General features: G+C 51.4%; 1 protein-coding gene across 1 annotated transcript; it reads right to left on the bottom strand.

Annotated features, from left to right (window-relative positions):
• Positions 1-2,934: 2,934 nt before the first annotated feature.
• Positions 2,935-11,949, bottom strand: NT5M (5',3'-nucleotidase, mitochondrial). Its single transcript, XM_067534229.1, has 5 exons — positions 11,668-11,949; positions 6,817-6,917; positions 5,780-5,840; positions 4,101-4,215; positions 2,935-3,092 (listed from the first exon to the last, which is right to left on the bottom strand). The coding sequence occupies exons 1-5, from the start codon at positions 11,947-11,949 to the stop codon at positions 2,935-2,937; spliced, it is 717 nt and encodes a 238-aa protein (XP_067390330.1).
• Positions 11,950-12,478: the final 529 nt, after the last annotated feature.

Raw genomic sequence — 12,478 nt, 5'->3', positions numbered from 1 at the left:
AATGCCAACTGCGCCGTAATAAGTGAAAAAGCTTCATCATTCGCCATGTGGCGTCAGGCTTTACCTGCTTCTCACAGCCTTGCTCTGTGAAGGAGAGTCCCATGCTAAGGAGATAGGAGGGGGTGGACTGCAGGGAAAAGTGATTGCTGCAGGCAGCAGGCCATGAGTTTGCAAACACCTGGCTGCCCTCCTGCCTGACAGCGTTCATCTTAGGGGAACCCACAGGTTACATTCCTGGGGGGGAGGGACAGGTTCTCCTTTTCATTGCCCAGAGTACCGCGTGGAACGTGTGGGCTGGCCGGCTGGACTCTGCTGGCAGGAGGCCCTGCCCCTGGGTCTCGGGAGTGGTAATCCACACCTCAGATGCAGAGCAGGAGTCTGGAGCAGAGCACTCTGCACCACTCGACAAAGATTCCCCGCTGAAGGAGAGGGGTCTGTAGTAAAGGTCTGCAGCGTAGGCAAGGCGCTCTGCTCTCTGGATGGCTGACGCTGGGAGGAGAGGTACCGTCTAACGCAGCCTTGAGCTTTTGGTTCTTCCAACTGCAAGGACAGGTTCTGCCCATTCTGCTGTGGAACACAAATGTGAGGCCCATCCAGGCTCTTGCCCTATCTATATGGACGGTCACTGGGCCATCCAAACACTGCTGCTGGTCCGTATTTCAGTGCCAAGGAGTGGACTCGGGCACCTGCTGATGGATTGTGGCTACAGCAATGTCTTTTAGCTTAGCGCCTCCCTTGACCCCATCCTCCCCATGTTTTGGGGAAGGGGGTGGTGGAAATATCCTACACACCTCAAACATTTAGAGGCTGACTGTTTGTTCCAGCCCCTCCCCACCCTGAGAGGTATTGACATCTCCACTGCACAAGTGGGGACACAGAGAGGCAAAGGGATTTGCTCATAGCTAGAGAGAGAGGATCAACGGAAGGGCCAGGATGAAAACTCAGGAGTTCCTGACTTCCCCATCCTGTGCTCCGGCTGTTAAGACTGCACCTCTCTGGCAAGACTGTGCCTACCTTAGCCACCTCTCTCTTCTGAGCCCCATTAGCTTCCCATTCCTAATAACCAGCCTCTGGGCAAAGGGCTAATGGGATGGCAGAGCCACTTGTTGGTGCTTGGGCTGAACAAGGATCCCTCATGTGCACCACCATGTGACCAGTCCATGTGACACGCACCATCTCAAATCAAGGAACTGCATTCTGGAGTTAGCAGCTGGGATGGAGTGCCCCAGCCGTCCCTTTACTGATGTGTCTCCCAGGAATTACGTCTTGAGTGTGGGAGAGGAGCCTCAAAAACCACTGTAGCGGGAGGGGAAGTGATAGCCCATGGATAACTTCATCCTAGTTAGGGGCTCCTCAATCTCATGTCTATTGGGGAAGTAATTGTTGGGCCAAGAGCTGCTGCCTCACTTGTGTGGAATGAGGAAGGCCTAGTGAATGCTCATCTCACCCTGCAGCGACCCCCGGCCAACGCACAGCGGCCATCCGAGCCCTTTCTCAAGACGGTGCAGTTGGGTTACACCCAAAACCGGTTTGAGCCCCACAGCGGAGCAGTGCTGCAGCAGGTCCCCAATGATTGAAGTGGGATTGTCCCTGTTCTCAAATCAAAAACATGACCCTGAGTCTCACCAGCCCAGATGACAGGATACTTAAATCCCCCGAATGTCTGGCATCACTGTGTCGCTTTGTGCTACGAGGAGGGGCCGCAGCAGAACGACATTACACCAGGTTGGGAGGAGGCTATTTTGATAAGAGTAGGTTGAGTTTAGACTAAAGTTTCAGGGGGCACCCCCCAAAATCCTAAAGGCGACCCTGTTTACACCCCTCTCGCCCTGACACTGCTGCCAGAGCCAAAGGGGAAGTATCATCCTAGGCATATCAATGCTGGGCCGTTCTTCTTGCAGCGTGCTCCCATGGGAATTTAGCCATGGCATGGATCTAGCTGTCTAAGGCCACATGCAGCCTGGCTGAGCCAGAGCACAGGTTGCCATCTTTGAAAGCTGCTCTTTCTCCTTCGAGGCCTTGGCTACTCTCTGACCATTGCACTTTTGCAGATTCCTGCTTACCCCTGGGGACAGGCGGGAGAACTGGAGATTCTGTGGTGACCTTCCGAGGAGGCCTTCCCCTTGGAATTTATCCGTGACCGATGCTCAGTCTTGGCTGGAAAGGATCGTGCCCCCAAACCACAAGGACCTTCTCTAACAATGCGCCCGTGTTTCCAGCAAGGCAGCCTCGGCAGGTACATTCACAGCTGTGAGGAAAGGCCGCCAGCCCTATCATGCACTGATCAAATGCTGCTCGAAGATGCTCCCCCTGGAGTGGTGACAGCAGGTGAGCCAAAGAACGAAGAGCCGGGTTGAGGACCGAGGAAAGGGAAGGCCGCTCTCCTGTGTCTGGATGGGTGGAGAAGGAAGGATTTTGATAGTCCCCTAGGGCAAACCCCAGGACGGTACTGGCTGGTGATCCAGTGCCCCAACGCGGCATAGATGGAGGGTATTTAAAAGTTAATCAGCACCACTAAACTGGTCCATGGGACGCTGGGTAACGAGCTGAACAGTCAGAGACGCCACCTTTGGTGTCACCAGCGGGTACGGACACCAAGATTAAAATGCCACTGAGTTAAACAGAGCTGGGCGCAAAGGGGAGACACGGTGGACAGGACTTCCTGGAGTGGGATGGGCCCAGAATCCTTCCTGCAGCCCGTTGCTTCAGGGCAGCCCAGCCACAGGGGGCCCAGTGGCCTCTAGCTTAATGAACACCATCTCCCTTTGGCCCTGTTCTCTGGGTCTGTGCCGCTGCAAGCGCTCCCTGCCAGGGCCCACCTTCTTACTCGGCCCAGCAAGGTGGTCTGTCTGTGGTTTTCAGCCTGGAGCTGGACCCGGCAGAGCACACCGCGACTCCATTCAGCCCAGGGGGCCACCTCAGGCACCTGTCGCTTTAAATGGCCCAGCTCTGCAGTGGCCGTTTGCTGTCCAGGATCGCCCTCCAGTCCTCAGCCCATGAGTGGAGTCTCCTGCTGGGGGGCTGCAGCTGCAGGTGCTTATTGTGACAGGCTGTGAAGAGAACGTGCTCCCAGCTGGGGTTCGGCTCGGCTCCTGAAAGACAGGGAGAGCAAAGCAGCTCGGGGAGGGGCCCTCCTAGCACCAGCGTGACCCCACAGGGGCTCTGGGCCAGGCACTAGGTCCATGTGCTGATGTCGCACTTCCAGAAGCCTGGGATCTCACCTGAGATGAGCCCATATCCAAACACACCCCATCTACCGTGGTACATCCAGGGTCCTCATAGCTGTGGTATCTGCCCAACTCCCAGTCGCTAATGGCTTTCATCCTCACAACCCCCCCGGCAGGTAAGGAAGTGCAATCCCCATTTCACAGAAAGGGAAGCAGAGGCCCTGGGTGGATTAAGTACTTGTCTACACAGTAAATTAGTCTGCACCAATGGGGTGTCGATTCTAGGCTGTATTAGTGGGTCGCGCACTAGCCTAGCACGCAATAACACAATGCTCTGTGAAATGGGGCCGCAACAGTGAGCACTGCGGACCTGTTACTGCGCACCAAGAGGGTCCACATGGCCTGTTAGTGCGCACTGGAACTGACACCTTGCAGCTGCAAACTAATGCCCCGTGTAGACGAGCCCTCAGTGACTTGCCCACCGTCACATGAAGGTTGAAGCATGAACTGAACCCCTGTCTCGTGAGTCCCAGCCCACTGTCCCGCTCACTAGACTTGTCCATCCAGACCTCGAGGAGGCTCAGCTCTGGATCCAGATTGCCCTGCTAGACCGTCTCTCCCGACCCAGAACCAAACATCCCTGGACTCTAAGAAAATGCTGCTCTAATATCTGGCAGGCATCAGCAGGGCAAGGAGTTTTGGTGGTAATTGCTCAATAATAGCAACCCCAAAACACATTACAGCCACCATAGCTGGCAGCCCGGCGGGTGCGCTCAAACCCGACATACATACGGCATTCAGCTGCTGCCAAAAAGTTCCATCAAGAAATAAACAAAACTCACCAGCAGGGGAACAACCCCCCACTCCCATTCCACTCTGCCAGCCCCAGGAATACCTTGTATGGTTGCCTTGAGTGAGTCTAATCTTCCTTACCTGTTATATCTGGTCTATCGTCTATAAGCAGATCGCCCGAGACCACGGTTTTATCTCGCGTTAGGACAATCTGTTCCAGAAACTCTTGGCCAAAATGTTTCTCCACCCAGGCGTACTGGAAAGCAAAGGGATGGAGCAGTCAGCATGGAAGGGGCAGGCTCTGAACCCAGCTCAGCTGAACTGCACCAGCAAACACCAGCAGCATGCATGAGCTGCAGGGAAAGTGCAGGCGGAAGGCGCAAGGTGCTTGACATTGGTTTGTTACCGAAAGACAAAGGTAAAGAACAACAAGAGGCTCTCAGTGCCAGGGCGGGAGGACACTTTGCCAAATATAGGGTTAGGGTTTGGGTCAAACCTCAGTAAAACTGGTGAGTATAGCAGCCTCCTGTCATTTGGGATGAACGTAAGAAACAGTAGCGGCCTCAAACCACACCAAAGGCACTTGTCATTACATGTGAGGCCACTCAGGGACCTGAATGACATGAGTGGAGGGTTTTTCGCTGGGTATTACTTGGTGGACAGTGGAGGTGTGTGTCTGTGGGGAGAGAAGGACCAGCGAAGCAGAGAAAGAAGGCCGCAAAGATGCACCAGACACAGCTACAGAGGCATTGAAAGGGTGGCTCTGAGCCAAAGCTAAGAGGAGAGGTTTTGAGCTGAGTTGCTGGCTAGAAAGAGGCTCGGAGCTGACAGCAGAGAAACTGTCTCCTGCTGTTGGATTCCTAGTGTGGCCAGGGGAACAGCACTTTGTACATTCTTGTAAGCAAACAGAATTGCATCAATGATATCTCACTCCACCGTCAATGTCCCCTCCTATGAGAAACAATCTGCAGGGTCCCAAACTGCAGCTAGCCACTGGGACCAAATGGGGAAACAGTATTAATGGCCCAGAAAGGACACCGATTTCCCTCCAACTTGCACCCAACGTGGTCCTAGGTGTTTGTTTGGCTCTCTCTTCACGTGCCAACACCTGAGAAATGTCTTTTGCTTTAATAACCGCTAGTTTCCAAGATTGTCATGAAATATTCAAACCCAAGGTCCCAAGGGCTTATAATTATCACAGCATCTGCCTGCTCTGGTACCTTCCACCCAAGGAGTTCAGCACATTTCACAGACAGTAATTAATTAAGGCCCCTCCCTCTCAATGCCCCCTGTGAGGTAGGCAAGAATCAACCCCCATTTTGCAGATGGGCAAACTGAGGTCAGCTGCCCACCTTAAGGCAGCACAGCAGGTCAGTGGCAGAGCCAGGACTAGAACCCAGGAGTCCTGTTTCCCCCGAGGCCTGTGTGTTTGCCACAAGGCTATATCCCTTCTCTTACATGTGGTCACCAAAGATACCAAGGAACTTTTTACACCAATAGTTGTAACCCCTGCAATCTGTCCTTGAGTAACGGCTTTCTGCCTATCTACATTCCCCCTGCAGTTTGAATTGGAGAGCATATACTTCACTTCCTGTCCCAAACTATTATATAGCATCACGGTGCTCTGTCAGACAGCTGCCACATTCCACCTCAGAGGTGGCTGCATCCTGGAGGCAAATGAAGTGGTTCTAGTATGTAAAGCCTTTAGAGTGCTTTGGACCATTTAGGAAGCAAAAGACCCCAGACCCAGAACTAGCCCACGCCCCCTCTGAACCCCCTCCCCCCCCCACGCCACTTCCCAGAGCTCACTCATTGGTTACCTTCTCGTAAGAGCAGTAACGGTACTTCTTGATCGGGCTGGTGCAGATGAAGACATCAGTGCTGCCGGGAAAAGAGAGAAAGCGAGTGTGGGGAAATGCACCGATTTAATCCCGTTTCCAGATCTAAAAGCACCCTAGCTGTTTCCAGGACACACCCCTTACTAGTCTGGTAGCTGCACCAGGCCCTGGCTAGAACTCATCAGCATACACTGAACAGGGTTACACTGAAAAGCATTTCTGGTGAGTGGGCTTTGAGATGACACATCCACGGTGAGAATATTAGGGGGCTACAGCTTGCTTCGCAAAATCTCTGCTGAAACCACGGCTTCTACTCTGGGAGTAGGCAATACCTGACATCAGAAAGGCCTCAGAGAGACATAGATATTAGAACTGGAAACCTCCATTCTCATGATGTTTATACTCACTGCCCTGGAGCACACAGGACAAACCGTTTTGCCAAGTGCTTTGACCAATCTATCTTTTTTTAAAGTGTGTGTGTGTTTATTGCTAACAAAAAGTGCTCTCTCAAGAGCTCTGCCAACACCACTCAATCCCTACCTGAAAGAAGTCTTGGCCCTGGGCTACACTTACTGGGCGATTTGGCGGCACTCGATGGGAGTTATGCAAGCTACGCAGAGTAGCTTGCGTAACTCCCGCCGACTGCTGTGCTTCCCTTCTGCACGGCGTCTTCACTGCACCGCGCCACTTGAGGGGGTGGTTTTACAGCGTCGACTTCTGGATCAATTGAGCGGGTCTTCACTGACCGCTCAATTGATCCAGAAAGGTCAATCTGATGGCAGCGACTTTGCCGCTGTCAGGGTAGACATACCCTCGGAACTGGAACAGCAGAGGGTGCTGTAAATCAGGATTAACAACTGCACTGAATTATGTGATAGTTTAGCAACAGATACTAGGATCACCTTAATTTTCACCCATCAGTATTTTGACCACCAGATCTCCAGAGGCAGAAGGCTAAAGCACAAACTCCCTGCTGCTCCCAGATCCCCTCCCAAATGCAACTGAGGACATGGACTCACTTTTCCAATTTAGCCATTTGCTTCACCGCTTCCACAGCCCCTGGGAGTGGATCCAGCTCAAAGAAGAAATTCTTTGACTCCCATATGCTGATTGCTTTCTCCTGCAAGAGCAAACAAGCCAGTTACTGCACAGTACATCCTGCCATGTGCATTTTTTTCCACTGAAGATCCTTCACCAGGAAAGAAGATGTTAGATATTAGAAAGGCTGGGTCAGATAGTAGGTGTGCTGAGATCTCTAGTGATCATGCTGATCAATATTGTCTCAATGTGCTCCCTCCGCCTATCTGTCCATCCCCATCTGTTGTCTCTTATACTTAGATTATCAGCTCTTTAGACCAGAGACCTTCTTTTTGTTCTATTTTCATACAGCACCTAGCACAATGAGGTCCTGCTCCATGACTCAGGCTCCTAGGTGCTACCGCAATGCTAATAATAGAGAGGGTCCTGAACCAAAACTTTAATTCTCCCAAGCCCTGGAGCTGGAGTTCAACCTCATGACCTGTGTCCATCTGAAGCAGCCTAGCCTTCCATACCCGCTGTAATACAATGTTGTTCAGCATGGGGCGCTATAGGGACATTTTGTCTCCATGAAATTTAAGGTAGTAACCAAAACGCCCCCACTGGGGCAAAGTGCTGTGGAAAGAATGCAGCTCTTCTAACCTCAGGGGTCCCTCTAAAATACCAGTCAAGTGAGTTCCTGTGCAAAGTCCACCATGCAAATTCAGCATGAACCAGAGTTCCTGAGGGCAAGGGCTTGAGCACTTTGTTATAATGCTGCCAGGGAAAAAAACAACGGGATGCCCGAGGAAGGATAAGTGTATATAGACTGCATGGAGCAGAATGCTGGGACGAGAGAGACCAGGGTGCAGGAGCTGTGTGTAATTTACACCTTGTAGCTGGAGCTAGGGAGCAGGGAGTACTCAGTGCACTTGTGTCCTTGCATTGCCTTGAATTGCTAATGGCATGTAGATCGTTAAGGAAAGCAACCATTTGCAGTCTCATGCTCAAAAACTAACTGGTGGGGGAGTGTGTTTCTGCACATCTACCTTGTCTTTGGTGTTTGCTTCTTTCAGATGTTCCCCACAGCCTGCCCCTCTGCACTGGATAAATTATTCAGAAGAGGAGAGTTGCACCACTCTGATCACAGAATCACATCTCTTCCAGAGCTACTGATCCAGGCAAGTGTCTAGAAACATGCAAGCCAGGCCTAAATTAAAGAAAAATTCTGTTTCCCCTGATTAAAAATAACACAGTGATCGGCTGTGCAGAGAGATCCCAGCTTGGGCACGGAGATCCTTGGGCTGGGTGTGTTGTAACGGCAGCACGCTCAGCCCCAGCCAGAGGAAGCAGTTGTGTCACCACCAGTGTTGCAACCCAACTAGACCAATCCAGAAGCAGCCTGGAGAGACTCTGAAGGGAGCTGTGCCCTGAAGGATTTGTGGTGACACAGAGGGCCTCTGCTTCTTTCCCTGGGGCAGGATCGCAGGGTCAAAAGTAGCTTTCAGCCACTTTTCTGCTCTGGGGTATTTTGGAGTTGCCCTGGGGTTGCTTGGCTCTCTGTGTAAGATAGAAGGCTCAACTGTGGCTTCGTCATGAAGCCCAAGCATGGAGCAGCAGGAGGTTCTGCCTCCCCTGGAGCACGTTAGAAGACAGGGTGTGAATCAGGGAGTTATGTTTTGCCTTCCACATTCCCCTTTGCTCTCAGGGACAAGTACCCTGCATCAGGCCTATATCTAGCTATGCTAGCCTGTGGATTAGGTGGTGGCAGAGCCGAGGGTTTGCCCTCTCACCACCCTGTCCCACCCCCACCCATTTGCATGAAAGATTTAATGGTCCAGTGTCCATCACTGCTACCTGCGATCTAGGTTGTTGGTGCATGGGAGTACGGAGGAGCCTTATGTCTTCTATACTTCCTTGCCCAGCTGGGTCACAATTTGGCCCTACGCATTTATTCCTCGGTGCTGGAAAGCATCAAAGCAAAGTCCATCCCCCTGTCAGATAATCACATGGTGGAATGTGAGAGGGCAGAATACACCAGATTAAAAGGGTGGGAGGGAGCAAAACAGAAATCCCATACCTCCCTCCAGCCACAGGGGAGCGGAGGCCCAGAAGAAGACTCAAGTAGCACCAGTCATTTGCAAAAAATCCTTCTTACACATCCGAGTGCATGTTAAAAAAATAAAAAGGGCAGTCAACTCCTAGGGCTGCAATGCGGCCTGCCGAGAATTCCCCTGTCCGTGTGAAGAGAGCAGTTACTGTCACAGGTAATTAAGGTAAAATAATGTACATTACAACTCAAGTACAGTGGATTATACCAGTAGGGGAAAAAATTTTAAAGCTATAAATCATACTTCTACAGCTAACATCTGAGAAGACAGGCCCCAGTTCAGGGAAGCATTTACACATGTGCTTAACTTGCTGAATGTGCTTAAGTGCTTTGCTGTACTGGGGATTCAGGGGCCAAGTCTGCACCCAAAGTCCATAGCGGGTTTGCCACTACGTTCAGTGGGAGCAGAACTGAGCCTTTAGTGAGGAAAAACCTGTTAGATCATCTATTGCCAGGTCAGAATTGTTCCTGCGCCCAGCACTCTGATCAGTCTAGGTTTAAAAGTCCAAAGGCTGGAGATTCTACCACTTCCCTGGGGAGACTTTTTCATGGTTTAATAAGCGCTCACTACAAAGATTTTCCTGATCTTCACGCTACATTTTCCTTTTTTATTTGATCTTATTTATCCCCAGGAACTGTATAGAGTAACCCCATCCCCCTGGGGATTAACACCCTTCCAATCTCTGTAGGCTATGTGCATTTATCTCTTTTATGCATCCCTCCAAAGCTGATCCCTTCAGTTCTGTGATCACTTTGGTTGCTCTCCTCTGAGCGTCCTCCAATTTGTCAACATCGTTCTGTTGATGTGGTCCCAAAGGAACCCAACCTCCCTCGTGCTGTTGCCCAAATACCATACAGAAACAGACCGACTCCCTCTCTCCAATATCAACCGGACACCGCCTGGGACCAACGAGGAAACCATGGCACCACTTAAGTTTTACCCATGACTTCAGTGAGGCCACGACTTCAACCCAAGAGGGATGATGTCTGTTAATATGATGAATGCAGTGAGAGAACCCAATATCATGAACATCCCTAAACCCCAAGTTCTTGGGAACACATGGCAGTGCGCAACCATTGCTGAGATCTCAGGAAAAATCACAATATCTAAGAACATAAGAATGGCCACACTGGGTCAGACCGATGGTCCATTTAGCCCAGTGTCCTGTCTTCAGAGAGTGGCCAATGCCAGGTGCTTCAGAGGGAATGAACAGAACAGGGCAATTTCAAACGGTCCATCCCCTGTCACCCAATCGCAGCTTCTAGCATTTGGAGGTTTAGGGGCACAAGGAACAACCAGGAGTTGTATCCCTGACCATCTTGGTTAATATCCCTTGATGGACCTATCCTCCGTGAACTTATCCAATTCTTTTTTAAATCCAGTTATGCTTCTGGCCTTCACAATATCCCATGGCAACAAGTTCCACAGGTTGACTGTGCGTTGTGTGAAGTACTTTCTTTTGTTTGTTTTAAACCTGCTACCTCTTAATATTATCAGGTGATCCCAAGTTCTTGTGTTATGTGAAAGGGGTAAATAATTCCCTATTCACTTTCTCCATACCATTCATGATTTTATAGACATCTATCATATTAGCCCTTAGTTGTCTCTTTTCTAAACTGAACAGTCCCGTCTTTTAAATCTCCTCATATGAGAGCTGTTCCGTACCCCTAATCATTTTTGTTGCCCTCCTCTACACCTTTCCCAATTCTAATATATGTTTTTTGAGATGTGTTTCATACATTTAGCATCAGCCTTGTCATAACAGAGGGGCTTTTCTGTATTCTCCCAGCGATTCCAGATATAATTTCCAACTATACAGAACAGATGCCAGCCTGCAGCCCTGCTCTGTCTGCCTTTAAGTCAATGAGGGTTTCACCAGATTAAGGCCCATTTGCGGTCTATATTTGTTCACCGCACTGTTCCAATTTGTGCCATCAGAGACAGGAAGGCTTTTCTTTGTCTCAAACACATTTTGCTACATGCCAGTGCTATCTATGAATTAGACTGTCAACTCCCACATGAAACTGTAAACTCTCTGGGGCAAAGACCGAGTTTCTGCATTACCAAATGCACTGATGCTGGCTAAAGAACAATATAAACAGGTTCCTGGCGTTAGGTTTTAACTGGTAGAACAACCCAACCTCATTTTTCAGAAGGGTGGTGTTTGTTGTCTGAAATAAGCCCTGAAATGAACTGATTTCAGCTATTTTGAAGTGTCAGTTGCTTTTGTTTGCTTTCAACTTATCCTCTGTGTTGTTGCTGAGGAGCTAAACAACATACAGCCAGAGATGAAGGCAGCTGTCAAATACAATTTTGCAGCATTTAGCTCTTCCTGCAGTAAGCAATACAGCATGCTCTCAGTTGGAAATTATAAGTGGGGAGGAAAACCTGGGCTATCCTCCTGTGGAATTTTTAAATAAATCCCTTTAAGTGATCAAAATATAAAGACAGCCTGCAGCAAGAATCTGCATTAGGAGCCACTTCATTGCAGGAGGAAAAAATTAACATTGAAAACCCAATATATAAATGTTTATTAATTATTATTATTATTATTTGTAATCTGGCAGCATGAGGGAACCCCAGATATGGAGGAGGGCCGAATTATGCTCTATGATGCACAGACAAATAACAAAGACAACAACCCCTGCCCAACCGAGTTGACTAGTCCGTGTGTCAGACAATGAATGAAGTATAATGATACAATGCGGTAGGGGAGGAGAAGAGGGAAATCCATGGACTCACACTCAGCTCGGGTCTCAGCTGGCCATACTGCTCCGACACCCAGAAGCCCCTGCGATCCTCCAGGGCAATGTACGGCTTCTCTGGGTACCTGGCCCTGAACTTCTTTAAGAATCCTCCTTCGAAGTCCGCCAGCACCCCATCCATGTCCACCAAGACACGCAGGCGCCTGCCCCCGGCGCCGCAGGACCTGGCTCTGGAGCGGGGAGCCCTGCCCAGCCCCAGCGCCGTGAAGGGGCCGCAGTGCCGGGTGTTCAGGTGCCAAAAGCTGCTCAGGAAAACCATGGTTGAGCTGGAGCTCGGGGGTCGGGCGCCTCAAGGGGCTCTGGCGCCGGGCACGGCTGGACCTTCATCCCGAGCACCCCCGGCCCCAGGCACGCCGCAATGCCGGGCCGAGGGGCGCCGGATCGACCACCCCCGTCCCCGCCTCCTGGCAGGGCCGCGGCTCTAGCGCCGCCGCGTTGGGGATGAGCCTGGCGCAGAATAAACACCGCCCTCTCCGGGGCTCCTTCCCGTGGAGCCCGCAAGCCAGCCGGGCCGGCGGCTCGGAGCAGGGGCCGGGCTGTCCGCAGAGCGCGGGCTGGCTGCACATCTGGCCAGCTGCGGCACAGCTGGGAGAAGGAAGGGAGCGCGCCCTGCAATGAGCCGTTTGCTGCCACGGCTCCTCCCCGGGGCCACGAGTCCCGACCCGTCCCGGAGCAGCCGGGAGCCGGCCGGGGCAGCAGCGGTCCGAGGCGAGCGGGTCCTGCAGCCCCTGCCGCCGCCCGCCCGCCCAACCCGGCAGTGTTAGCCCAGGCCGCCGCAGTTCCTCTTC

The sequence above is a fragment of the Emydura macquarii genome, unplaced genomic scaffold, assembly GCF_026122565.2.
Source record: "Emydura macquarii macquarii isolate MOO-44397 ecotype Brisbane River unplaced genomic scaffold, CSIRO-AGI_Emac_v2 contig_3390, whole genome shotgun sequence".
Taxonomy (NCBI): domain Eukaryota; kingdom Metazoa; phylum Chordata; order Testudines; family Chelidae; genus Emydura; species Emydura macquarii.
This window is presented reverse-complemented; position numbering and strand designations above follow the sequence as displayed.

Coding starts and splice junctions, on each gene's coding strand:
- NT5M (XM_067534229.1), bottom strand. CDS start 11,949: ATGGTTTTCCTGAGCAGCTTTTGGCACCTGAACACCCGGCACTGCGGC. Junction 4,216..5,779: donor GTTACTGCTCTTACGAGAAG/GTAACCAATGAG, acceptor TTTGCTTTCCAG/TACGCCTGGGTGGAGAAACA. Junction 3,093..4,100: donor CGATAGACCAGATATAACAG/GTAAGGAAGATT, acceptor CCTGTCTTTCAG/GAGCCGAGCCGAACCCCAGC.